The sequence below is a fragment of the Equus quagga genome, chromosome 1 (genome assembly GCF_021613505.1).
Source record: "Equus quagga isolate Etosha38 chromosome 1, UCLA_HA_Equagga_1.0, whole genome shotgun sequence".
NCBI classification, from domain to species: domain Eukaryota; kingdom Metazoa; phylum Chordata; class Mammalia; order Perissodactyla; family Equidae; genus Equus; species Equus quagga.
In genome coordinates, this window is record NC_060267.1 from 147,300,876 (window position 1) to 147,325,730 (window position 24,855).

The 24,855-nt window shown below is 45.1% G+C and overlaps 1 protein-coding gene across 2 annotated transcripts in view; it reads left to right on the forward strand.

Moving 5' to 3' along the window:
• Window positions 1-24,370, forward strand: part of DCLK3 (doublecortin like kinase 3) — a 49,277-nt gene extending 24,907 nt beyond the window's left edge. The window contains exons 3-6 of one of the 2 annotated variants that reach the window (XM_046683722.1): window positions 18,079-18,211; window positions 19,923-19,970; window positions 21,109-21,276; window positions 23,770-24,370. In XM_046683722.1, coding sequence (XP_046539678.1) covers window positions 18,079-18,211; window positions 19,923-19,970; window positions 21,109-21,276; window positions 23,770-23,963 — 543 coding nt within the window. In that variant the 3' untranslated portion in view covers window positions 23,964-24,370. The remainder of the gene's footprint in view (window positions 1-18,078; window positions 18,212-19,922; window positions 19,971-21,108; window positions 21,277-23,769) is intronic. The other variant, XM_046683731.1, reaches the window with a different exon arrangement.
• The last annotated feature ends 485 nt before the right edge of the window (window positions 24,371-24,855 follow it).

The window sequence follows — 24,855 nt, forward strand, 5'->3', positions numbered from 1 at the left end:
TTTCACTGGACACCCCTTACTTAGATGTCTGGAACCCAGTGGGGTGCGTTCTCCCTTGTTGCAGGGAGTCAGTAAACCTACTGTGTTCCTGAACTATAAGTATGTTCCCGGTGGTCTTTGTTAGGATGGCATACTTCACCCCGTCACCCTCTGGCACCTTTATCCCGCTTTCCTCTTCACAGCCCCAATCCCCACCTGGTACATTCCATATTTATTCTTCTGATTTATTTCTTCTCTTACTGGAATGAAAGTTCTGTGACAGCAGGAACTTTGTTTTATTCAGCCTGTACCCCAAAACCTACACCAGTTCTGTCACATGGTGGGCATTCTTTAAATATTAATTGGATGAATGAATGAATACAGACCGTAGCATGCTGCCTGGGAAATGGCATGCATTCCATCAGTGGCAGCTACCATCATTATTACTACATTAGAAACAACTCTGATATTAAAGTGGGTAGCACAAGTCAGCATCCAAAGCCAGATTGCTCCAGATGAAGTGATAGTGAATGGAGACAACGATCTCCATGAGCCACCCCCCTCCCATATTTATTTATTTATTTGGCAGGGATTTAGCCTGTTTCCTTTAATTTCCATGGCTGTAGACCTGGCCTGGAAACATTATCCCAGTGCGTGCACCTCTCTGTAAACTGCTCCAGGAGGTAAAAGGAAACACTGAGTCAAGCTAATTATTTGACGAAATGTCTATGTTGACCCCTAAGTCAAGCAACCTTGTTTTTTCCCCAAATTCATAGAATTTCAGAAGCAATCTGGTTGCCTGAGTGGTCTGAATTACCGTCAAATCATTCTTCCTTTGAAACATTTCATTTTTGCATTAGCTGAGTGTTCCCATCCTTTCTTCACTTGCTTTTTTTTGTTAGTGAGGAAGATTGGCTCTGAGCTAAGATCTGTTGCCAATCTTCCTTTTCTTGCTTGAGGAATATTGTTGCTGAGCTAACATCTGTGCCAATCTTCCTCTATTTTGCATGTGGGATGCTGCCACAGCATGGTTTGATGAGTGGTGTGGAGGTCCGCGCCTGGGATCTGAACCCACAAATCCCAGGCTACCAAAGAGGAGCACGTGAACTTAACCACTATGCCACCAGGCCGGCCCATTCACTCACTTTTTGATTGTTTCCATCTTTTGGGTCTGAGCGCCACGTGTGGTGCCCTGTGCACTGTTTATTATGACCACTTTGGAACTGCAAGAGAGCAGTGTTCTTCAGTGACCCTCTGATGTTGTCACTGAACTGTCAGCAGGAGAGATTCTGATTAGAGGCCTGGGTGGGTCCCCTGAGCTGAACATTTTGGGCATGTGCCTAATCAAGCCTTAGAACAGGTGTACCCGTTCTCGAGGATGTGGAATGAGATCATTTACTGTGTAGGATTGTTTTCTTTTGGGAACAGTCATCTGAGCTTGCATTTTCTCAACGAGGTTCTGGAACCAGTCTGTCGAGCTGGCCCATCTCTTGGGCAATAGAGACTCTCTCTTGTGTTAAGGGACTTATTTGTCGGCAAATTTTAAAGTGGAGAAGGTCAGCACTGGTTAGATTGCAGGAAGTTTGCTTCAGGAAGCAGAAAAACTGCCAGGAATGCATTTAGAACGGACAAGCTAACTGCCTCTGCGAAGTCATCTGGCAGCTCGTCACGGAGTTAAATATCAGGACACGTGTATTTAGTGCCCTTAAGGGCAGTGAAGTGTGTTTGTGTGTTGTGTGTCTCTGTTCTGAGAGAGAGGGACGCAAAACTGCAGAGTAGCTATAATTTTCTATCTAAATACATGAGTTGTGTATTGGTGTTGATTGTAACTGATATTTAGACCTTTTCCTCTTTTCTGATATTGAAGAAAGCCCACTTTAAAGAAAATAAAAATCTTTTTTCGTGGCGGTATGAGTCCTTCAGAAACTGTGAAAAGCTACATATTTGAGCCATCTTTTGTGTAAAAGGTTAATATCTTTTCTCTCTTGTGATAATTTGTCAGCTTGCATTTATCAAAATGAACACGATCTGTCACCTTGATAAACCATGTTTGTCCTTTTTCTGGGAGAGTAAAGTGCAACACGTTGTGATGTCAGAAGTCTGAATGCTATCTAATGTCAGTGCTTTTTGGTTTTCCAGACGGAGATCTAGATAGTGTTGGACTTGACAATGGTCTCATTGTCTGCGTTTAGAAAGGTGTCATCTTTACACTTGCTGTTATGATAATTATATGGCAAACTCAGTTGATCTTCTAAGATTTCTTATTAGTAAATATCACGATGGTGACTGCTGTCCATCAGTTAATTTGCTTCGCTTGTCTTTAATGTAGTGTTTTACACTTGTGTTGAGCTTTGTTTTATCAAAGTAATTGTTTCTTCCTCCTTCAGTGGATGGCTACTGTCTTAAGACCTGTCTTTGTGAAGCTAGGAAAGTGATTATGTTAGAACTAACTTTTGATTACATGGCTGATTCTAACTATTGCTGCTTTTAGAGACTTTCTGAATGTGCTAGGAGTATGTAATGAATATAGCAAGCGTATCATGTTGTTTTAATCAAAAGAAATATTTATATCTGATAACTGGGCCCTAGAGTAAAACTGTAGGCCTCTATTACTGAGTTTATCTGTTTCTACTGATCACATTTCCTGATAAGATGTTAGTGCTCCTCTCCCCTTCGGGTTATTTAGACTCCTGAGATCTTGCAAAAGAACTTTTAATTATGAGAATTTCCAGCTTGCAGAAATATCAGTGCGATTGTTCCTTGTGCCAGTGTGTGCTCCCTTGGTGGGGTTGGACAATGTGCTGTGTGGTGGGGACTGGGCCCTGGGATGAGGGGAGGAAGCAAACAGGAGCCAGAGAGGTGCTGATGATCAGACCAGCCCACACAGCATGGGAAGTGGAAAAGGCCAGGTTATTTACGGCCAACGGCTTGGGTGTTACATACAGAAAAGAAAGCTGAGTGAGTGGGGTGGGGAAGAGACTGAAGAGATATCAGACACGAGCAAGGTCATTTGAGAAAATCTGTCCCAGAATAAGAGGAAGAGAAGGGACAGGTTCCCACTCTGGCAACAGGGCTGAAAGGAAGGAGATGGGTGGGCAGGTGCTATAGCTCTGGAGGGCTTGGAGCAGAGACCCTTGGAATCTAGGAGGAATGGTGGCGGGGGGTTGTGGGGACAGCCTGGTTAAGGACAAAGGTTGTACCCTCTTTCTGGCCTCTCTTTGGCTCTAGGAAGGAAGATATATCTCTAGGTATTTAACTGCTGAATGTGACTAGGACAGGGCAGTGACTGATGTCCCCAAGGATGACAAGGAGAATCTAGAAGGATAAAAAATGGCCAAATATACTCCTTGCCCATTCTCCGTCTCAAATAAACCTGTCTTATCATTTTGTTCATCTTAATTCCCTAAGTTCTTTTTCCACTTCTACTTTGATATATAAGAAGGGCTCAACGATTATTGCTGTGTTAGTCGGTGGTTCTGTAATGCAAACTTCTCCCTGATCAGCACGACTTCTCTTCTAGAACAGCTCCAATTTTAATCTCCTTTCCCTTTAGCTTCTAAGACAGAGGTATCTATATCCTCCCGTTAATGGTCTGAGTATTCATGAATGCATTTTTATACCAATTCCCTTAATTAAAAAATTGATAACAATTATGAAGCATATCTCGTTAACGTATACCTAATAAAATCAAGAAATGTGCCTTTTAGCAGTAACATGAAATCCCTAAAGAAGAAGTACAGTGATACAGGCCTTTAAGTCATTGGTCAATATTAAGCAAGTCAGTGAGAAGACACGTTTATAAGAGATAGAACTCATCTCGAGAATCTCAGGGTGAATTCTGTCAGGAAACATCCCAGTTATGACTTTAAGTTTGTATCAGTGAGAGTCGCCCTCAGTGTCCATTTCAGCAGTTTCCAGGAAAATAAAAAGTATACGTAGAGTCAGTGAACCCACATATTGTCCAGGGTTTGACCACATTGCCAGAAGTTTCAGGAAATTTCTCAAAGTCTTCAGAATTCCAGATACTGGGTCATCTTGATAACTGGGGTTTTCTTTCTTCTGCTAGTTCGTTTTGAAACAGTCACCTAAAAGGGTAGATGTTTGATAATTACTGCAGACAATAAATTATCAACAACAAGGGCAACTATAAAGTATGCTTCACACTTATTGAAGTTATTGAGTATCTTCTAAACTTGTGACTCCATTCCCCCAAGGGGTCCTAAAGTTCAGGTCATTTAGTAAATAACAACAATCTCCCTTATCCTCTTCCTTAATACCTGTATTCCTGTGTGTTGTCAGTTCTCTAAGAGAGTGATTTCTTGTGAGCCATTTGAGGGTCTAAGATTAAGTTTCTTAAAACTCTGTATTTTCAAAATGCCCTTAATCTGAGGAAGCAATTTAGTAAATCTCTTCAACAAGTTTCGAAGGTCTAAGGTCTAGTTGTCTTATTGTAATAACATGAACCCCCCTGGCTCTGTTTCAGCTTCTTTCAGATGTCCTGTATATTAGGGGTCATGTAAGGTGTGGAGAGGAAGGATGGAAAGAAGGAAGGAAGGAGAGGGAGAGGTCGAAACAGAGATAGAGAAAGAGAGAGAGAGAAAGAGGAAACTTAGCCTTGGTCCTGGCTTCTTTCACTCTCTCATGCATTAAACCGTGCCACGTTGATTGCAATATTCTGACGGAGCCTTTCTGATGAAGGACTCAGCAGAATTAGACATTCTATGTGGACACGGATATACTGTTAATCCCTCTCTAACCTTTAATTTCTAATGTACCATTTTTGGCAAGGACGCTCCAGTTTTTCATATAGAGACGAAACTCTTAAAATCCCTTTTAGTCAGTTGGATAGAATGTGTAGAGTCAGGTTAAAGAATTATTTGTCTAAGGATCTCAGTGAGCTGTACCCCCAGGCATTTGGCCCATGGTGCCTGCTTGAAATGGTAAATTTCCCCTCCAGGGAGCGCCTCTGATGTTTTGACCTTCTCAGATCTCACAGCACCACTGGAGGCCCATGAGGAGTTAACGGTGACCACAACAATGATAATTCTGTTTGTAATAATATGCTTTGGCTTTACTGGGTAGGACCTTAACCTTGGAAATTTTGACAAATTACATGCATGGCCATATAATTATCAGCTTGGTGCTCTATGTAGGTTCATTATTTATCCCAGGAGGGAGTTGGAAGCAGGAACATAAAGATATGTGCCTACCAATATACTGCCTGCCTCTACATCCAAGGGAGTGGAATGAATTGTAGGGGCTGAGGAGAGGATAAGGAGAGGGAGGGAGCACCCTTACTGGCTCTCCTTGTTACAGCTGAACTACCTTCCAGCTGCCATAGGATTACCTGAGTAAGGGTGGTGAAAATCAGCACTTCTCAAACTTTCAAGCGAATAGGAATCACCCGGGATCTTGATAAAATGCAGATACTAATTTTGTATGCCTGGGGAGGGGCCTGAGATGCTGCATTCCCATAAGGTCTCAGATGATGCCGATGGTCTGCAGAGCACACTTTGAGGAGCAAGAGCTCAGACAATAAAGACATCTAGTCATCTCACATAACCAGAAGCCTGGAGACACGCAATTCCAGGGATGGTTAACAGAGCAGGACAAAGATGTCAAGGCAGTTTTTGCCATTTCTCTCATGACCCCCAAATGTCTACCACACCACGTATCACATTGTCACACTCACATAGAATGCAGGGAAAGCACTGGGCGGCTCTTGGTCGAGGTCTCCCTTTTTAAACTGCAGGAAAGTCTTGCTCAGATGCTGCTCGGCGGACTTCCTGTTCTCCCTCATTGGCTGGCATGGGTCACGTGGCCTCTCTCGGAGAGGAGGATTGGTTGCCGTGATGGATGGCAGCCCAGTCACGATGGCCGCCTGGGCGGGGCCCGCCTTGCGGGATGGGAATTGCCCAAGAGCGGTGTGGAATCTGGGTGTGTGGGCAAGGAAGGCACTCACGGGAAGGCACCTGCAGCGACTGTCCTACGCCTCACAGTGACTCTGAGAACCGCCTGTGCTGGAGACGGGGCGCCAACACTGCGTGGGCTTCTCCTCTGAGACTATGCAGACTTGTGTGTCTCAAAGGGCGGCTACACGGATAGGGAGGCGATACGGGCTGATGTTTGGGCCCTCTTGACCTGTTTATCTTTGGGTGCCAGGCAGTAAGAGTAGATGCTTTATATGTTTGTTTGAGTTTCAGATGGCCCTGTGGTTCGGAAGGTTCTTCGGCCAATGCATTTTTCTGCCCTGTGGCTTACGTGTTGGCCTGTATTTTAGGCTCACCTTGGCCCCTCAAGGTACAGTGGGTGGAGCATGGGAAACTTTCAAAAGATACGTTTTCCTAGCATTTTTGAGATGTTCATTTTCGTTTTTTCTTGGGAACTCTGTCCAGGAGCCATGCCTTTTGTTCCCCTCCCCTTAGGGAAAGTTTGGGGACAGAAGTAGAAACTGCCTGCCAGCTATTTCTTGAGGTCCCTGAAGACAGTGGACCTCCTGGTGTGGGAGGGGAAGTGGAGACTGCCCACGTGGCGCCCTGTCTGGGTCCCTTCAGCCTCAGCGTGGGGCTGGCTCAGGGCCCAGCAGAGGTTCTGCTCAGGCGTTGGGCCATTTCTGGGGTGGCCTGCCACCTCTGTCCCCACTCCTCTCCCCATCCCCAGTGTGGAGTCATGGGGATACTTCGGAGCCCTCTTTCAGGGCTTTTAGGGACTACTGGTGTAGGGTAAATCTGGGAGGTGACAGCCTTCAGTAAACTGTAGACAAGAAGGGCCTGCTAGCCCCTTGTTTCCAAACTCCTCAAACCTCGTGGGCAATTCTTCTGGATCTCTTGGGGGCCCCCAACCTCATAGAAAGACCTGTTGGGGCTATGGGACAAAGTGTCTCTCAGATGCTTTCCCTTCCTCTTGGCCTGCTTTTGTTTCCCCTGCTCTGGGGGGAGAAGTGAACCTGTTATTTTGCATGCGGATGCCCCAGTCCTCCTGCCCTGATCTATGGCTGGTCTCCTTTGCTGTGGCTGCCTCTGTGATAGCCATGACCTTTGAGCTTGGCTCCCCTCCCACATGGGTGGGGCCTGGGGCCTGGGTGGGGAACAAGCAGACTCCCCTCCCTGATACCTCGATTCTGTCCTGCCTTACCAAATCTTGCTTATTCAAAGGGCTCTGCCAAGAATGACCTTGTGGTTCCAGCCACTCCCCTCCCCTAGTTTATCTATTTTTCAAGTTTGAATTTTATGTGTCAGTTTGTCTATTACAGGCAAATCAAGCCCCACCCACCGTCAGTAGTTGGGGGCAGGTGAAAGCTGTTTAGCTTTTAGGTCCTTAGGTGTGGTTACGTAGTGGTATGTTTCTTGTATTAGCTAAAAGTTTAGTTTTAACAAATGTCAGTGACTCAAGGTGGTGAAGGAGGGGATCAAAGACTGTAAAGTTCATTTCCTCTTAGTTAAAGAATTCAGAGGAGCTGAACTGCGCTGGTGATAGGGGCATGGTGCTCACTGCTGGGCCAGCATCACTCCAGGCCCCTTACTCGTGCTGCCTGCTGTATACACCCTGTGTAGTAGGTACACTCACTCCACTCTGCAGGGGAGGAAACCAAGGCACAGGGAGGCTGAGTAACTTGCTCAGAGTCACACAGCAAATAAGGAGAAGAGGAATTTGAACCCGGGATACATCCATGCTTTGGGCACTCTGCTAGGCTGGTGCTCAGCAGCCCATCTTAACTTTTTATTTGCTGTCCCTGAATGTGAACACTGAGATGAAAGGCATGCTTTCTTGCTGCAGGTTTCAAATCCCAGTAGATCTTAGGGTAACTGTCAGTTAGGTCTGCTGGGGCAGTCTAGAGACCTCTCCCTTAGTTTGTAGGTGATGAAACAGGCTCAGCAAAAGTCAAGTTTGAGGCCCTCTGGCTTGTTCGCTGTAAGCAGAGCTAAAACAAAGGTCCAGGTAATTTCAATCCTAGTTCTGAATTCTTTTGCAAAATACGTGTTGATGGTTCAGTTACTGACTTTGGATTAAATGATGTATTTCCTGAGCAAGTTTGACGCTGACTGTGGACTTGGGTCCTTTGAGGGTGGGGGAGCTGCATGGGTGCCAGTATCTGGGAGACTGAGAAGCTAGTGGGGAGGAACATACTCTGTGTTTCCATACGAATAAATAGAGACGTGTGGAAATCTCTTTTTAGGCCAAGCATTTATTTGGAAATATCCTGTTAGTTACCTTAATCGTCTCTTTTACTAGTGGGTGATTATTTTCGCCTGAACCTGAGGATTACGGCCTTATTTCTCTTGTTCTACACTAGGATTCTCCACATCAGCGCTGCTGGCATCTGGGCAGGAGGAGTCCTTTCTCAGGGGTGTCCTGTGCACTAGAGGATGCTCAGCAGTCTCCTGGCTTCTGCCGTAGATGCTGGCAGCACCCCCGGTGGTGATAACCAAAAATGTCTCCAGACATTGCCAGATATCCGAGGGTGGTGGCGGGGGAGGAGGATTGTCCCTGGTGGAGAACCACTGCCTACACTTTGATGTGCTGTGACATGGCTCCCACCCCGTTAGAGCACACACTTCGTTAGAGTACCATTAACTTCATTGGCATGTCATTTCGACATGTTGATTACTAATCTCTGTGCTTTACGTTTTCCTAGATTCTCACATTAACCCTGTGAGCAAGGCCTCATTATTTCCATGTGCACACGAGGATTCTGAACTGAGGGAATTGCCAGAGGTCCCCCAGCTGGGTGTGTCTGACCTTAGAGCCCGTGTTGTAGTTGCTGGGTTGTGCTGTCTTTCTAAGCTCAGCGTCTGGTTCAGCTGTGGCCAGCCCAGCTGATGAAGGAGTGCATGTTGAACTGTAGATGTTTCCTGGGTCTGATTCGGTAGCCTCCTGTAGAGCAGCCCACTTCACATCATCACCTAGTCGTCTCATGGGACGAGCATCTCAAGCTCAAGATGCCGGAAACTGATTGCCCTGGAAGCTGCCTTTCTCCCAGATCTCCCCAACCCAGAGAACGGCTCCATCATCCCAGAAACAAAATGTAACATCTCCCAGCTTAAAACAAAGCGAAACAAAACCCTTGTTTTCTCCACATCCCCCTTCAGCTATTACCCATCTTTTTATGATGTCCTTCACACACACACGCACACTTTGGAAGAAGTGTCTGTACCCACCATTTGCAGTTTCCCATTCTATGCTGAACTCCAGTCAGGCTCTCAACCCCTTAACTGCGGTGAAACCATCCTTCTCCGTTGGAACCATGGGGCCACCGCTGACCCAGCTGCTTGGGTCAGAAACCTCAGTCACTCTTGAGTCCTTTCTTTCTCATCCACCACATTCAGTCTGTTCTCATGTTTTGTCTTTACCCTTCTGCCCACCTCCACTGCACTGCCCAAGACCAAGCCACCGCCATGTCTTGCTGGGACTATGGCAGTGGCCTCCTCACTGGTCCTCCCTCTTCCTTTAAAGGCCATACTCCTCACAGAAGCCTGAATGATATTCTCCAAAAGAAAACCAGACTCCGTAACTCCTCTGCTCAGAGCTGTCATTGGCTTCCTGTTATACTCAAATAAAGGCCAAGTTCATTTCCATGGCCTAGAAGGTCCTGCATGATGTGGCGTCTTGCTTCCTCTCAAAGCTCCTCTCCAACCACTCACCCCCCTACTCACTCCACTCCTTGCTGTTCCTACATGGGGTCAAACATGCCCCTGGGCCTTTGCACTTGCTATTTTCTCCACCTGAAAAACTCATTCCTCAGATATTAATACAGTGCACCCCTGACTTTTTTCAAATGTCACCTCCTCAGTGAGTCCTTCCTTAACTACCCTTTAAAAATACCAGCCCCTGCCACTGTCTATCCCAGCACTGTCCAACAGAACTTTCTGCAATGATGGAAATGTCCTACATCTGCACTGCCCAGTAGGTAGCCATTAGCTATGTGAGCATTTGAGATGTACCTTGGGTGTCTGAGGAAGAAGTTTAAATTTTATTTAAAAATAAAAGCCACGTGTGGCTGGTGGAGACTGTACTACACAACACATCCTTTGTCCCTCTTTTGCTTTTTTATAACACTTATCACTATCTGTCATTACATATTCATGTGAATATTACTGAATAATAAAAAGAAGGCTTCATAAGAGCAAGGAGTTTATCTACTTCATTCACTGCTCTATTCCTGGTACCAGACCAGTGCCTGACACATGGTAGGCATCTAACTAATATTTGTTGAATGCATATGAGATGTTAATTTGGTAGAAAAACACTGGCATGATATGTAGACACCAAAAACATGTGATAGGCCTGTCATGTGACAGATTCCCAGGGAAAACTTTGTCCCCACTGATTTTTTTTCAGTCACTCTTTGTATTAGGATATCTTTTGCTGTTGAAATATAAATTGAGTTTAGGCATTGGCATTTCAAGGTGAATTGGTTTCTAAGATCATTTCAGTCTTCACAGCCAGTTGAAAATGGAAACTTGGAGGGAAAAGGCAGGAGGAACCATAAAGGATCAAGTACGTAGTTGACAAATAGTGGTTGACAAAGAGAAATAAGCCTTGCCCACATCTTAATTTTCCTTAGGGTGGCTGCTTGCTCTTTGGTCTGTGTTCTGCTGCCATCCTCTGGTCAGAGCTGAAAATTGCAAGGTCACGTTTAAATTGTACCACTGAAGGAGACAAAGAGGCTGTTGATTGTTCAGAAAAATAAAGATTCCTCTGGAAGCTTTGAGACCATCCAGATGTTATCTGGATGCTTATTTAGATAATATAGATTGCCTGGATTCAAAGCAGGGCGCTTTGGTGTAGCTGGAAAAGGGGATGACGGATGCAGATGGATCAACAGTCATTACAGTGCTGTGTAAATTAATCTGAAACACCCTTCAGTTAGAGGGCAACTGAAAACAGAGCCCCAGAAGGAATGTGACCCAGAGCAGTGAGTTTAGTTAGACCAGAAGATAGACGAATGGAGATGTGGGTGAGGCAGGGTCAGATATGTGCCCTGGGGCTATGGGAGGACCCTCAACCAGACCCAACCAAAGAAGGGGTAGGGGAGGGAAAAACCCTTTTTCCTCCACCCTCCTAGGTTCTGTGACTAGGGACTTGGAAATTAAACTGACAAAAAACAGATTAACAAGAGAAAAACAAACAGTTTATTTACGTGTGCAGTGTGCATACATATGGGAGAAACAGTGATGAGTAATTCAAGGAGGTGGTTAGAACTTGGGGCTTCTATAGCATCTTAACGAAGAGCACCAAATTTTCAGAGAGACAACAAGACAAAGGAAGGAGTGTAGGCTTTTAGGGGCAGCAGACTGTGGAGGGTCAATGCGTGGCGGGAACCAGTGGAAGAGAAGGGTTGTTTAGTGCGGTTTGTTATGTGGATTCCTCTCTCTGATCTCTGGGCTGGTCAGAGTCTCTGGTGACTTAGTTCTGTCCTTCCTGGTACAGGGAGGGCACCTTCGTCAGGGGAAAGTTTATGTCCTGCTTTTAGGCAGAGAGGGGAAGGTCAGAGCATGCTTCCTGCATCTGCTGTTTCTCAAATACCTTTGGCTCAAAATAATCAATATGTCAAAGTGGCATAACTTGGGGTGGCATGTTCTGACCCCTCACAAAGGCTTTCTGAGGAAAGGACATTGAAGGGGGATGTTTACTGGGGTCTTTGGCTTCCTTGATGGCCACCGAGTGCCCCGGCAGGTGAGGTCCTGAGGCCCACCGCTCTGATCAAATCACGCCTGGTGTGTGGTGGTCATTTCTGGACGCTCTTTGTTAAAAGAGGCATCAGTGAAGTGAGGATCATCCAGAACTTTGCTGTGCACAGGAGTCACCTTGAAGTCTTGGAGACATGCAGGTTCAGTGGCGCTGGGGCGGCCCGAGATCTTCAACCAGCTCCCAAGTGTCACGATGCTGCTGGTTCAGGCACTGCACTTAGCATAGGAGGGAGCCAGAAAGGGTGACTGGTCAGGACACCACGTCCTATAAGAATCAGCTGGAGGATCCTCAGTGGTGAACTTAGAGGAGCCAGAAGTGGTGGGGCATGATGGTACTTGTTTCCCATGTTTAGGAGGGGTGTGTCCTTATTCAGTGTCACCCCAGAGGGCAGATTTGGAAAACAGGGGTGGGGGTGGAGTTCTGAATCAACACCGAGGTGAATCTCCATACAAGCTAGGATGGTATCCTGCATAAAGTTGTGAAATCTTTTCCATTTTGAGATCTTAATCAGGGGTGAACAATAGTCTTGTGGAAGGATGTTTTAGACAACTTCCCGGTTTGGGTGGAGAATTTGATGGTTCCAGAAGTCTCACAGATTCTAGGAGGAAGAATTTTTCCAGAAAGATATCACTCATTTGATTTCGAGGATTAAGATATGAGCTGTTCTGAATCCAAAAATGGGAGGTGCCTGTTGAAAAAAAAAACAAACCAAAACAACACTCCCCCAGTCAGTACATGACCTCAAACGCAACGAGCTGCTTATGTAGGTGCAATAAATGAGAAATCTCAAGTCACTGAAGGAGGTCACATAACTCCTGATGGCAGAAGCTGGAGACAGAAGAATTAAAAACACTGAGCAGTCTGGAGCCACTTTCTGGAAGGAACAAACTCCACAGATCTTAACCACCCCCCAGGTTCTTCTCCTGCTGGCGTGGGTGCTCCCGCAGTGATCCTGAGACTCAGAAAAGCTAACTGTGAAGAGACAAGAAGCGTAAGGTGTTTTAGAAAGGCCATAAAATAATTTAAAAAACAGATTTGGTATGTGAAAATGGACCCATCAGCACATGGACATTTCACATACTAAATTCCAAAATAAAAGACTGAGTTTTCAAGCGTTGAATCTGCTATTACCTCCATGGAGCCAGGTTTTGGAATTGGGACGTTTCTCTGAGGAAGGGAATGCTTGTTGTTTCTCATAGGAATACATATTTTATTTTGGTCTATTAAATCAGCCAAATGCTTTTAATGCTGATCGCTTGGTTGGGAATATTTACAAATATTTGTGAGGGACATGTCTTTTTCAGCAATTACCCAGCCAATGTGATTAATGTAGATGATCCATCTGGAAACTCTAGGCACTACACTATTTGTTGTCTTTCCCTTCCAAACTAGATTTTCTAGTCTAAATTATTCTAATAATTACTTCCCTTGTCTCCTTTCGGGCTATGTCTGTCTCAATACGCAGACCAACGCAGAATCGCAGTCGTTCTACATCTCTGCCTTTCCATTTGGTTGGGTTAATTATGGAGACATTGATTAGATTGCCTGGCAGTGACTCCGGCTCGGTAATTAAGACACATTCTGCTTACAGAGATGTAAGCTCACTGACAGGATCCAAAGGAAGTTTGGAGAGCTTTTTTTTTTTTTTTTTTTTTTAAGATTTTATTTTTTCCTTTTTCTCCCCAAAGCCCCCCAGTACATAGTTGTGTATTCTTCGTTGTGGGTTCTTCTAGTTGTGGCATGTGGGACGCTGCCTCAGCGTGGTCTGATGAGCAGTGCCATGTCCACACCCAGGATTCGAACTAACGAAACACTGGGCCGCCTGCAGCGGAGCGTGCGAACTTAACCACTCGGCCACGGGGCCAGCCCCTGGAGAACTTTTTTTAAAAAATCTATTTTATTGAGGTCGCATTGGTTTATAACATTATGTAAGTTTCGGGTGCTCATCATTATATTTCGACTTCTTTATATATTTTCGATGTATCGACTGCATCATGTTCACCACCAAAAGTCTAATTGTCATCTGTCACCATACATATGTGCCCCCTTACCCCTTTCACCCTCCCCCATCCCCTTCCCTTCTGGTAACCACCAATCTGTTTTCTGTATCTATATGTTTGTTTGTTGATCTTCTATATATGAGTGAAGTCATATAGTAATTGTCTTTCTCCATCTGACTTATTTTGCTTACCATAGTACCCTCAAGGTCCATCCATGTTGTCACAAATGGTACAATTTCACCTTTTTTATGGCTGAGTAGTATTCCACTGTGTGTGTGTGTGTGTGTGTGTGTGTGTGTGTGTGTGTGTAACACATCTTTATCCATTCATCCACTGATGGACACTTAGGTTGCTTCCAAGTCTTGGCTATTGTGAATAATGCTGTAGTGAACATAGGGGTGCATATATCTTTTTGAATCAGTGTTTTCATGTTTTTTGGATATATCCTAGCAGTGGAATTTCTGGATCATATAGTATTTCTATTTTTAATTTTTTGAGAAATACCCTACTGTTTTCCATAGTGGCAGCACCAGTATACATTCCCACCAGCTGTGTATGAGGGTTCAGAGAACTCGTATGGGGAGACCAGGGAGTGGCTGCCTGCCTTCCATTTTCTGGTGTTGCTGTGTTCATGGCTGTGATTGGGCACAGGGAAGACCAGAGTCCTCCCCACTGCCCTTCTGCCCCCCAAGCACTGGTAGGAACTTTGGGAACCTTTGTCCCCATTCCAATAGAGATGTGAGGACATGTGCCTCCAGACCAGTTGATAATTTCTCCTATAGCTCTGGTGGCCCCAGCAAGTCTCTTCTTGGCTGGTACCATCCAGGCTCATCCCAGTTAGTCTTATCATAGAGCTGTAATTAACTGCTCAGTTCGCCTATGGCCTGAGCCTTCAGCTACTATGATGAGATGCGGGGCAGGTAAGAGTTGGGGAGGGGGTGGGAGCTTTGACAGAAGGGGATGGACCAGGGCCATGCCTGATCCAGGGGCCTGGATGAAGAGATCCTAAAAGGGGAGCCAGAAGATATCAGGGCTGACTTCCTGTACTTCTCATTTTCCCTGAAGTCTGTCCTGCTCTTCAGAGGTGAACCGTTATGGTGGCTAAAGTAATATGGTTTACTTAACAAACCCTTCTGTCGTGCTTCTTGGGTGCCGGGCACTGTCTATAACACCTTACAAATATTAATTCATTGAATCCTCATCATAGTCCTGTAAGATCATTCACATTCCCATTTTCCAGACTGAAATGGAGGCACAGGGAGGGCAAGTGACTTGACCAGGACGTAGTAAATGGTGGGCTGGAGTTTGAACGCTGATGGTTGGCTTTTAGAGTCTGTGCTTGTAACTGTTACATGATGCTGAACCTTCCAGCAAAGGGTTATTTCTGTTGGAGGAGATGAGGAGGCCTATCCAGAGGTCCCCAAGAGAACCACAGGCAAGTGGACCAGAGGCCAACCTCTTCCAGGAGCTCAGCCCTGAATTTTACTATGTTGTTACAAAAAGGGCTTTTGCCATAAATCCATCAGGCAGTACAGGGTCCAGAAGGGGGTCCCTCCAGGGGGAGGGGTGGCTGTGTCTCTGCCTTTCTGCTGGGTGGCCAAGATCCCCAGAACACTGACTGGCTGTCTGGGTTTCAAGATAAAGATATCAATAGTGACCATTGTGTTTTTTTTTGTTTTCTGTCTTTTTTTAAGTGGAAAATAAAAATTTTATTGAGACTGTACCTTGAAAAAAACCAAAAATATAAATTTATTTAATCTTATAGTTAACAAAATTTATGTTTTAATTAAAACTGTGCATTAATTTCTCCCCCCCAGCTTTATTGAGGTATAATTGATAAATAAAATTGTAATATATTTAAGTGTAAAACATGATGATTTGCTATATGTGTATGCTGTGAAAGGATTTCCACAATCAAGTTAATTCACAATCCATCGCCTCATATAGTTACCTTTTTTTTGTGAGAATGCTTAAGATCTGCTTTCTTAGCAAATTTAAAGCATGCAATACAGAATTATTAACTAGTCACCATGCTGTCCATTAGATCCCCAGACCTTATTCATCTTATAACTGAAAGTTGGTACCCTCTGACGAATATCTCCCCATGTCCCCCAGCCCCTGGCAGCTACCTTTCTACTTTTTGTTTCTATGAATTCAACTTTTTTTTTTTTTCGATTCCACTGTTCTCTCTGCCCTCTTATGGATAAATTCCTCTCTGGGCCTGAGATACTTGACACCCCCAAGCTTTGTCCTTTATATTAGGAAGAAAGGGGCCAGGCAGGATGTGACAACAGGTCTTGAGTGGGCTGCACCTTTCCCAAGAGGCACATGACACTGAGGGAGGAAACGATGCCACACTTGCAGAGTCTTTTGTTCAAAGCTCCTTTCTTACAGATTGTGCTGGCTACTTTCTGTGACCGAAAGAGGTCAGAGTGATGGTTGGGTGGCAAGGCTGCTAAAAGGGCTCAGAACACCTTCCTGGTGTGGAGCCAGCATCTTCTGCGTGTACACACACCAGCTGCAAGCTGCGGCTGCCTGGGATAGCACAGAGCAGGGCCAGCTCAGGCCCAGAGCTGCTTCAGCCAGAGTCAGAAGCAGGCAGGTATCGCCCAGGTGTGCATAGCTGCCTGCATCCTGGGAATGAGGGGCTGTGAGAACCCTTTGGCTTGTGCCTTTATTTCTTGGTGTCCTGAAACGTCTGTCAAGGTGAGACTCTTATGTGGGAGTCAGCTGCTCTGAGTCTTCACATTCTCTGATGTTTGGAGGCCAAACCTCCTGTTGGGTTGCCCTTCTATCTTACTCGTTTGGGTACCAACGAGTACTGAAGAAGGTTGGAATTTTGATTTGTGCCTGATTATGTAACCTTTCCCCAAAGTAAAAACCCGCCTCCATAGCACCAATGCATCTTTTGCTTGCTGCAACATATGCTAGGTTTGCCCCCCATTGGTTCTTTGTTTGTTTCCATTTTTTATGTGCAATATAACATATCTTTAGTTTTATTTCTTGCATGGTGGTCTAAATACTTGCTAAGGTCACATCTCGAGATTCGTTTCTTTTCGGTTAAGACCCACCTTTTCCTACCAGTCATCATCTAGCATGCAGACACCTTGAGGGTGGAGGAGGACAGGAAAGATTGACATGGCAGTGGGAATTGGTTTGCCAGAGATCACAAAGCCGGTTACCTGCACATGTTTGAAGGAGTGAGACTCAGGCGGGATATGTTTTGGTGAGGACAAAAGAGAGCAGTCAATTCGCTGTATTCATTTCAGAGTGAGGGTAGCTGTCTTTTCTCTGTTTTAAAAAATGACTAATTCTACTGTGCTCTAAAACCTGGTGGAAGTTGGGGGGTCTAAAGGAAGAATCAGAGATAATTTATTTCACCTTTATGCAAAAAAGTTAACAGAACCCAGTTTATCAGTTTCAATATGTAGGAATAAATTTAAGTTCAGTGGCATTAATTTTTTGTATTATGTGCAAACTAGGATGACCACTTCATTCCGGTTTGCCAGAGACTGTCCTTGTTTTAAAAATGAAAGTCCTACATCCTTGGAGCCCCCTCAGTCCCAGGCAATCTGGGACGATTGTTCACTTTAGGGCTAACATTTTGCTGGGCAGATTATACACATTGAATGGAACTCCTGACAATCCTGTTTGCTGGAGATTCTCTCTTCTCCTCCTCTTCCTCCTCCTACTCCTCCCCCGCCTCTGCCTCCTCCTCCCCTTCCTCCTCCTCCTCCTTGCTGTTAGGTGAGTAGAAATTTGTCTAAGACACTCAGCCACGAGACTGGGAATTGGAATGAAAGACTCCTGGTCTGTTTGGTTCTTAACTCCCGCCATCCCCCAAATTAGGGTTTGTATTTAACATTCCTCCACTGCTTGTTTGTCTACTTCTTCACTCTAATTCCTAGTTCTTTTTCCTTTCTTTTTTCCCTCTGCCCAGACTTTACGTTACCCACAGGCATTTACTAGTCTTCACTAAAGCTAGTCTGTGCTCAAAGTATCATTGATCTTTGTTCTGACTCAATGCTGCCCAAGAGAACTTTCTGTGATGATGGAAATGTTCTCTATTTGTACTGTCCATTATGGTAGCCATTAGCCACCAATGGCTATTGAGCACTTGAAGTGTGGCTAGTGCATCTGAGAAACTGAAGTTTTAATTTAATTAAATTTAAATAGCCAACTGCGGCAATATGGTGCTACCACATTGGACAGCACAGTAAATCCTCACTCGTTGGTTCTGTAGTTTAAAATGTGAGCAGCTGTCACTGAGATCACGTTGAGTTTGTCCATGTTGGGCTAAACGATGTCTATTGTTTGCTTATCCTGACTTTGCATGTTTTTTGTCTCAGTTTTCCTTCTTTGTTCTCACCACAATTTGGGCGGTTTGGGGGATTTTGGTTTCTTACAGGTTCAGCGAAATGAGGACAAATCTACCACCTTGAAACTGGCTGATTTTGGCCTTGCAAAGCACGTGGTGAGACCTATATTTACTGTGTGTGGGACTCCAACTTATGTAGCTCCTGAAATTCTTTCTGAGAAAGGTAAGTATTACGCGGTGCTCTGTGGGACTCTAGCTCACTTACTAACAAGTGTTTTATTTTCAATATTTAATATTTAATATTTTTTAGTATGGAGCAGTCAAAAATCTCAGAGAGTTGGCACTAAGCTTGCACTTGGATTTTAAGGGAAATATTTGAAGCAAGCTTCCTTGACCAAAGTATGAGAACTTCTCCCTCATCAGGGCTGTCCTTTTTACAGAGAAGGGATTGGGGCGGGGAGGTGTGTGTTTGTGTGTGTGTATTGGCAGGACAGTGAGATGAAAGATGATAGAGAATTGGGAAGGAACTTAAGCAAGCAATGCTATTTGTGCCACTGACCCAAGGCTACCTCTAATGGGAGAGAATGGAAGCAGTTGTGATAGTTGGCTTAAAAATTCCTCCACCAACCACGCATTTTAAGGAAAACGGGGTCCCATTTCAAACCCCATGAATAATATTTATTACCTGTTTCTATATTGTATAAGGATGCAATGAACTGTTTTAGTGACCCACTCTGTAAAGTATATAAAAAGGAAATCACTATTATTATTATATGGCTCCAAATATATGAATGACTGTTTAGCCTCTGTGGCGCTCTAGGAGAAATCAGTTTAGGAACTCTATGTTGTATGGGAAGGCTCTGTATGGGTATAGGGTTGGTGGTAGGGGGAAGGGAGGGATAGTTTTCCACCAGTGGATGCATCAGGGAAGCTAAGATGAGGAGACTAGAATGTGCGTGGGGTTGGGTGGTAGAGACGTTGAGACTAGCCTCAGTGTTGCAGAGGGCAGTTTAGTTGGTTGAGTAGGTTGAGCCTGGATTACTCACAATTGGGAAGGCTGAGCAGAGGAAATTGGACTCAGTGTGGCCAGCATAGGAGCCATGGTAATGCGGTGACAGTGGGAGAGGAAAATACTGAGCAACCATGGACATTTTAATGGAGGCATAATGAACTGGATAGGAGGAGAGGGAAAGGAAATAGTCCAGATGAACACTTAGGGAAACCGCCACATTGATGGTAGTGCCAACTGAAATAGGGTGTTGGGAGGGAAAGCTCTTTCAGGAGATGGGGATGGGGTGAGTGAAATTTTGAACACACTGACTCTGTAGAGATATCAGGATGGACACATGGACTGTCTGGTTGGCAAGCAAGTGAAGTCCTGGGCTGGTCGTGTGGCTTTGAGACTACTGAACTCAGAGTTGGCAGCCAAAGCTGGCGAGATAATGAACTCCTTAGTGATGCCAACAAGGGCAGCCAAGGACAGATTCTTGAGGAAAGCCAAGAGTTGGGGGATGAGACAAGGAAGCAGAGGACAGGGCAGCTGGAGGCAGGAAGAGGATGAGGAAAGTACAGTGTCATAGAGGCCGAGGGGCAGATTTCAAGAAGAGGGGAGGCCCAGCAGAACCAGACCCTCCTGAGAGTGGAAGGCGGGTGAGAACTGAGAAAAGGCCATTAAAGTTGGTTAGAAAGAGGTCTTTGGTGATTATTCCCCTAATATTTTCCTGCTGATTTGTGTCTTGACAACATTGCTCTGGGGCATAATAACAAATATCTGACTTCCAAATTAAAGCTGCCAAATGTTTTCCTTTTCTAAAGATAAAAAGTGAGAAAGTGTTTGAAAACATATATACTCCTGTTATAAACTTTTGGGAGGATGATTGGGCAATATGTATCAAAAATCTTTACTGTATTTACTTTGTGCATTTCATTTCTAGGAAGCTATTTGAAGAATATAATCAGAGATGTGCACGGATATTTAATATGTAAGGATGTTCATCACAGAATTACTTACAGTTGTAAAATATTAGAAGAACCTTCAGTTACAACAGAAGATTCATTATATGAAGGGAATACTAACAGCTATTAGCAATCATAATTTTGGATGGGCCCCGGGGCCGAGTGGTTAAGTTGGCGTGCTCTGCTTTGGTGGCTTAGGGTTTCACCGGTTCAGATCCTAGGTGTGGACATGGCACCGCTCATTGAGCCATGTTGAGGCAGTGTCCCACATGGCACAACCCGAAGGGCCTGCAACCAGAATATACAACTATGTACTGGGGGACTTTGGGGAGAAGAATTAACTCAGTTGCCAATCTTCAAAAAAAAACATTAAAAAATCGTATTTTTGAAGAATATTTTTTTATATTCATCATGGGAAATTCCTGTATAGGAAATGCTGTGATATAATGTTAAGTGAATGAGATGGGGTATAAAATATGTACTATGAGATCTTAATTTTGTTAAAGAAAGTATAAATGTGTGTGTGTTTGCATGTTCATGGGGAGTATAGCTACTAATATCAATCCTTTTATAATCATAGAAAAGACCCAGTAAATAATATATTTAAAGTGAGAGAAAGCATTGAATGAATAGGAAGTTGAGGCTGCTGGTGTAGACCGGGGTTCTCAGCCTATCTCTGGCGAAGGGCCAGGTTTTAAAATTTCTGATACTGTGTGGATCCATATGAAGTCCTGCTGCACGTGACAACATCACAGCTCATGCCACATGCGACTGATCATGTGTGTCCGACAACCCCTGAGCTGATCTATACCCTGTCCCATGAGATGTGTCCGTTGATCATGTAATTGGATGTCATGGCCGTGTCAAATTGCTATAAGAGTTTCCAAATGTTTGCTCTCAATTTCTGTGCTTATTTTATCACAGGCCAGTAATAAAGGATCACAAATTGGCACTGGTCCGAGGACCAAACTTTGAGTAACACTGGTGTAGACCCCAGGTTTGTAGGAGTTGGCAGCAAGGCCACCCATGTGTTTGGCAGGGGCTCTTGCTTACTGAGAGCTGAGCTCCTCTGTGACCTGGAGCTCTGATTCTCCAACATGTATCTCGTCACATTTGATCCAGCCTGGTCTCAGCTTCACTTGTGTCCCTGCCTCTATTGCACAGGTTACGGGCTGGAGGTGGACATGTGGGCCGCGGGTGTGATCCTCTACATCCTGCTGTGTGGCTTTCCCCCCTTCCGCAGCCCGGAGAGGGACCAGGACGAGCTCTTTAACATCATCCAGCTGGGCCACTTCGAGTTCCTGGCCCCTTACTGGGACAATATCTCTGACGGTGAGATTTGGGACTTCCTCCGGCAGGAGAGGAGGGATGAAGAGCTGGGGCCCTTCCTGGGTTCTGACTGCAATGCAAGTTTTAGGTCAGATGTGTCAGAAGACAGAGGGCCCTACTGTGTGCGTGGCAAGGAGCTGGGCTGTAGACATGTTGGGCTTCATCCTGTGTTTCCTTCTGGCTTTGTGTAGATTTATGTAGCACTCCGAAAACATGACTTACTTTGAGACTTAATGAAAGAGTCTAACCACCAGTTGCAGTCAGCAAACATTTTTCCTTAAGGCAGTTAAGGAACCTCAGAACTGAAAAATATCAGAAACATGTGACACTCATTTGGAAAGATCAAAGGCATCTTATAGAAGTGTTTATGAACACACTGGATGTGCTTATTTTATTCATATAAGCAATCAGGGGTCCTGTGGGGCATGCCTGGAGCACAAGGGCTCTGGACAGTGATGGGGGAGGGTCTCAGTTATTTTTAGAGGAGCAGAAGCATGTGTGGGCCTCCTCCTGTTTGGTCCTTTATTTATTTATTTATTTTTTTTGAGGAAGATTACTGCCAATCCTCCTATTTTTGCTGAGGAAGCCTGGCCCTGAGCTAACATCTGTGCCCATCTTCCTCTACTTTATATGTGGGACGCCTGCCACAGCATGGCTTGTCAAGCGGTGCCATGTCCACACCTGGGATCCGAACCGGCGAACCCCGGGCCACCAAGAAGCGGAACGTGCACACTTAACCGCTGCACCACCGGGTTGGCCCCTGTTTGGTCCTTTAAATGGAATCTTTCCCCTCGTTTCCGCTGATTTGTCTGTTCTACCCACTGCCCTTGTAAATTGGGAACTGGATAATTGGGGGTTTTGAGTCTTGGAGTCTTTAGCTTAAAAAGTAGACTAGGAGTGGTAACTATTTTTTCCCCAATTTCTCTTAAACATGTCATCTAAGATTAGTTATTGAACTGCCCTCATCCCTAGCTTCTGTCTCCTCACTTGGGGTTGGAGGTTGAGGGAAGGGAAAAGCTTCATTTTATTCCCCTTAAATGAGATATGTGGAGGGGTGGCTTACTGCTGATAGGGTGAAGGTCTTGAGCTGATCAAGGCAATGGCAACTTGGGAATTGAAGGACTAAAGATAATTTTAGAACGTTCTGTGCAGCACTGTCCTTAGACTTGGGAATGGGTGGCCCCTGCCCTGGGTCCCATGCCTTAGGGGGCCCTGCTCTGGTTATACTCCTCCCCACAGAGTGAGGAGACTGTGAGGCCAAGGAACCGTGCCCTGCCCCAGAGCCCAGGTCTCCCAGTCTAGATCACTTATTTGGGACCCTAGAATTCCCTGCTCAAATGGATCAGGCCCACTTCCAAGACTGGTGAGACTTCTCTTCCCAGCCTCTCCCCACAATGCCATAGGGTGGCCAAGGAGTGGCTGTCTTGGGGGGTGGGTAGAGAGAACTTGGACATGTTGGTGGGGTGTCCAGTTGTCCACACATGTACATGTGAGTCTGAGAATTCCCACTTTAAACCTGGCCTTCTACCCCCTGAGTCCTTTGAGGACCTTGAAGGAGTGATGCTTGTGGGGGCAGGCTCCAGGGCACTTTGTGGGCAGAATTTGCCCAGCCTGAACTAGGTGGGGTAGGAGAAATCCTGTGGCTTCCATGCTCATTTGGTGGCTGGACAGTGGGGTAGAGGAGAGGGTGATTGGTGGTTGAGCAGCTGACCTTGAGCAAGAGTCATCCATCCCCCAATAAAGGCAAAGAAAAGTGGGTGATTTCTTTCCTGTGCATTCTTGACTTATGGGAAGAGGGGGCTCAGAGAGCCAGCCTGGGAGAGCCAGCGTCCATGGAGAAATCTTTTCTCCTTGCCACCTGCCACCTGGCCCACCAGTTGTCACCACCTCTCTTTAGAATCATGGCCTTGGGTGGAAAATGAAATTCATTTTGAATTTGCACCATTGACTACTTAGATTTCTTTCACATTTTTCAATTTTGTCAATATGGAGGCATATTTATCAACTTAGGAAGGAAGATTGAATATATTTTATTTAACAACTTGATAGTTTGACTTACAAATTTAAAATATATAATATATAGACATATGGTACGTGGCCTCCATTTGTTCTCTTGCACTGGGTGCCGTGTGTGTTAGTGGTGGGCCTGCCCTGTGACTCTGGAGAAATGAAGAAACATCCTCTGGAGCTGTGCTCTCCAACACAATAGCCCCTAGCTGTCCATGGCTATTTAAATTTAAGTGTAAATTAATTAAAAGTAAATACAGTGAGAATTCAGTTCCTCCGTTTCACTAGCCATGTTTCAAATGCTCAGTAGTCCCAAGTGGGTACTGCCGATAGGGAAGGTTTCCATCATTGCAGAAAGTTCTGGTGGACAGCACTGCTCTACTGTAGCCTTGGTGCTGATGTGGATGTTTGTGTTATTTCGTGCATGGGGAAGAAAAAGTCAGGGCCACCTGTGTTCATCTCCTTTCCCTCTTTCTGTCTCTCCAACAGCTGCCAAAGATCTGGTGAGCCGATTGCTGGTGGTAGACCCCAAAAAGCGCTACACAGCCCACCAGGTTCTTCAGCACCCCTGGATTGAAACTGTTGGAAAGGCCAGCACGGCAAACCTACAGAAGGAGGTGGCCCCCAGCAGCGAGGGCCACTTCCGGAGCCAGCACAAGCGGGCTGCAGAGCAGGCTTCATAGTCACCTCCTTGGGGACCTGTTCAGCCCCCCGTTCTGCTCAAGGACAGAGAAAAGGAGAGAAGTCTAGGAGAAAAACAAGGAAAAGGACTTCTTCACATAATTGGAAAATCAGGGGAAGGAGAGGCGCTCAGTATATTTTAAAGCATATTGAAAAAATAAACGAGTCTTAAATGTTGTAACATATTTTTAGATTTGTATATTTGAAGCCTTTAATACATTTTTCTGGAGGGGGGGAGGACTTGTTATCAGCGAGGGATTTTTAGTAATAATGATGTGTTTTGTTTCTCCTTGTAACCAAGTTCATGGTCTACGACATGAGTGGTGCTTACCAGGGTCTAAACTCCCCCTGTGAGATTAATAAGGTGAATCGTGGTCTTTCTGCATTAATAAAATGTGCTCTGAATGACTGAAGTGGGTCATTTTCTGATTATTTCTGATTGCTGGTGATGAAGCGAGGGAATTATGGTTTCCGCGTGCCTCCTGAAGCCGCCATGACTGCATGTAAGTGTTGTGATGGACACTTGATTAACTGGCACCATCTGCTTATTTAGGATGTGCTGGTCTTGATCTCTAGCGTTCAGTCTTACTGAAAATCAGATTTGGCGCAGTCTGAAAAATGGAAAGGAGAAATCGTTGATTCATTGTTGTCCCATTTTTACTGCTTTCAGCTGATTATCCCTGAGCCTGAGTCACTTCCATATGAAGTTAGGCAGTCAGGCTGTGACTGTGTGAACATTTTCAGAGCACAAGGGAGCCATTGAGTGCATTCACGTGTCAGAAATGCAGTAAGTGGCTTACGCTCAGGCATGAAGGCGCTCTGAGAGTTCAGGCACATTCCCACCTGCAGGGCAGACACGTGGGGGCCTCAGGAGGCCTGTTCACTGATTATCTC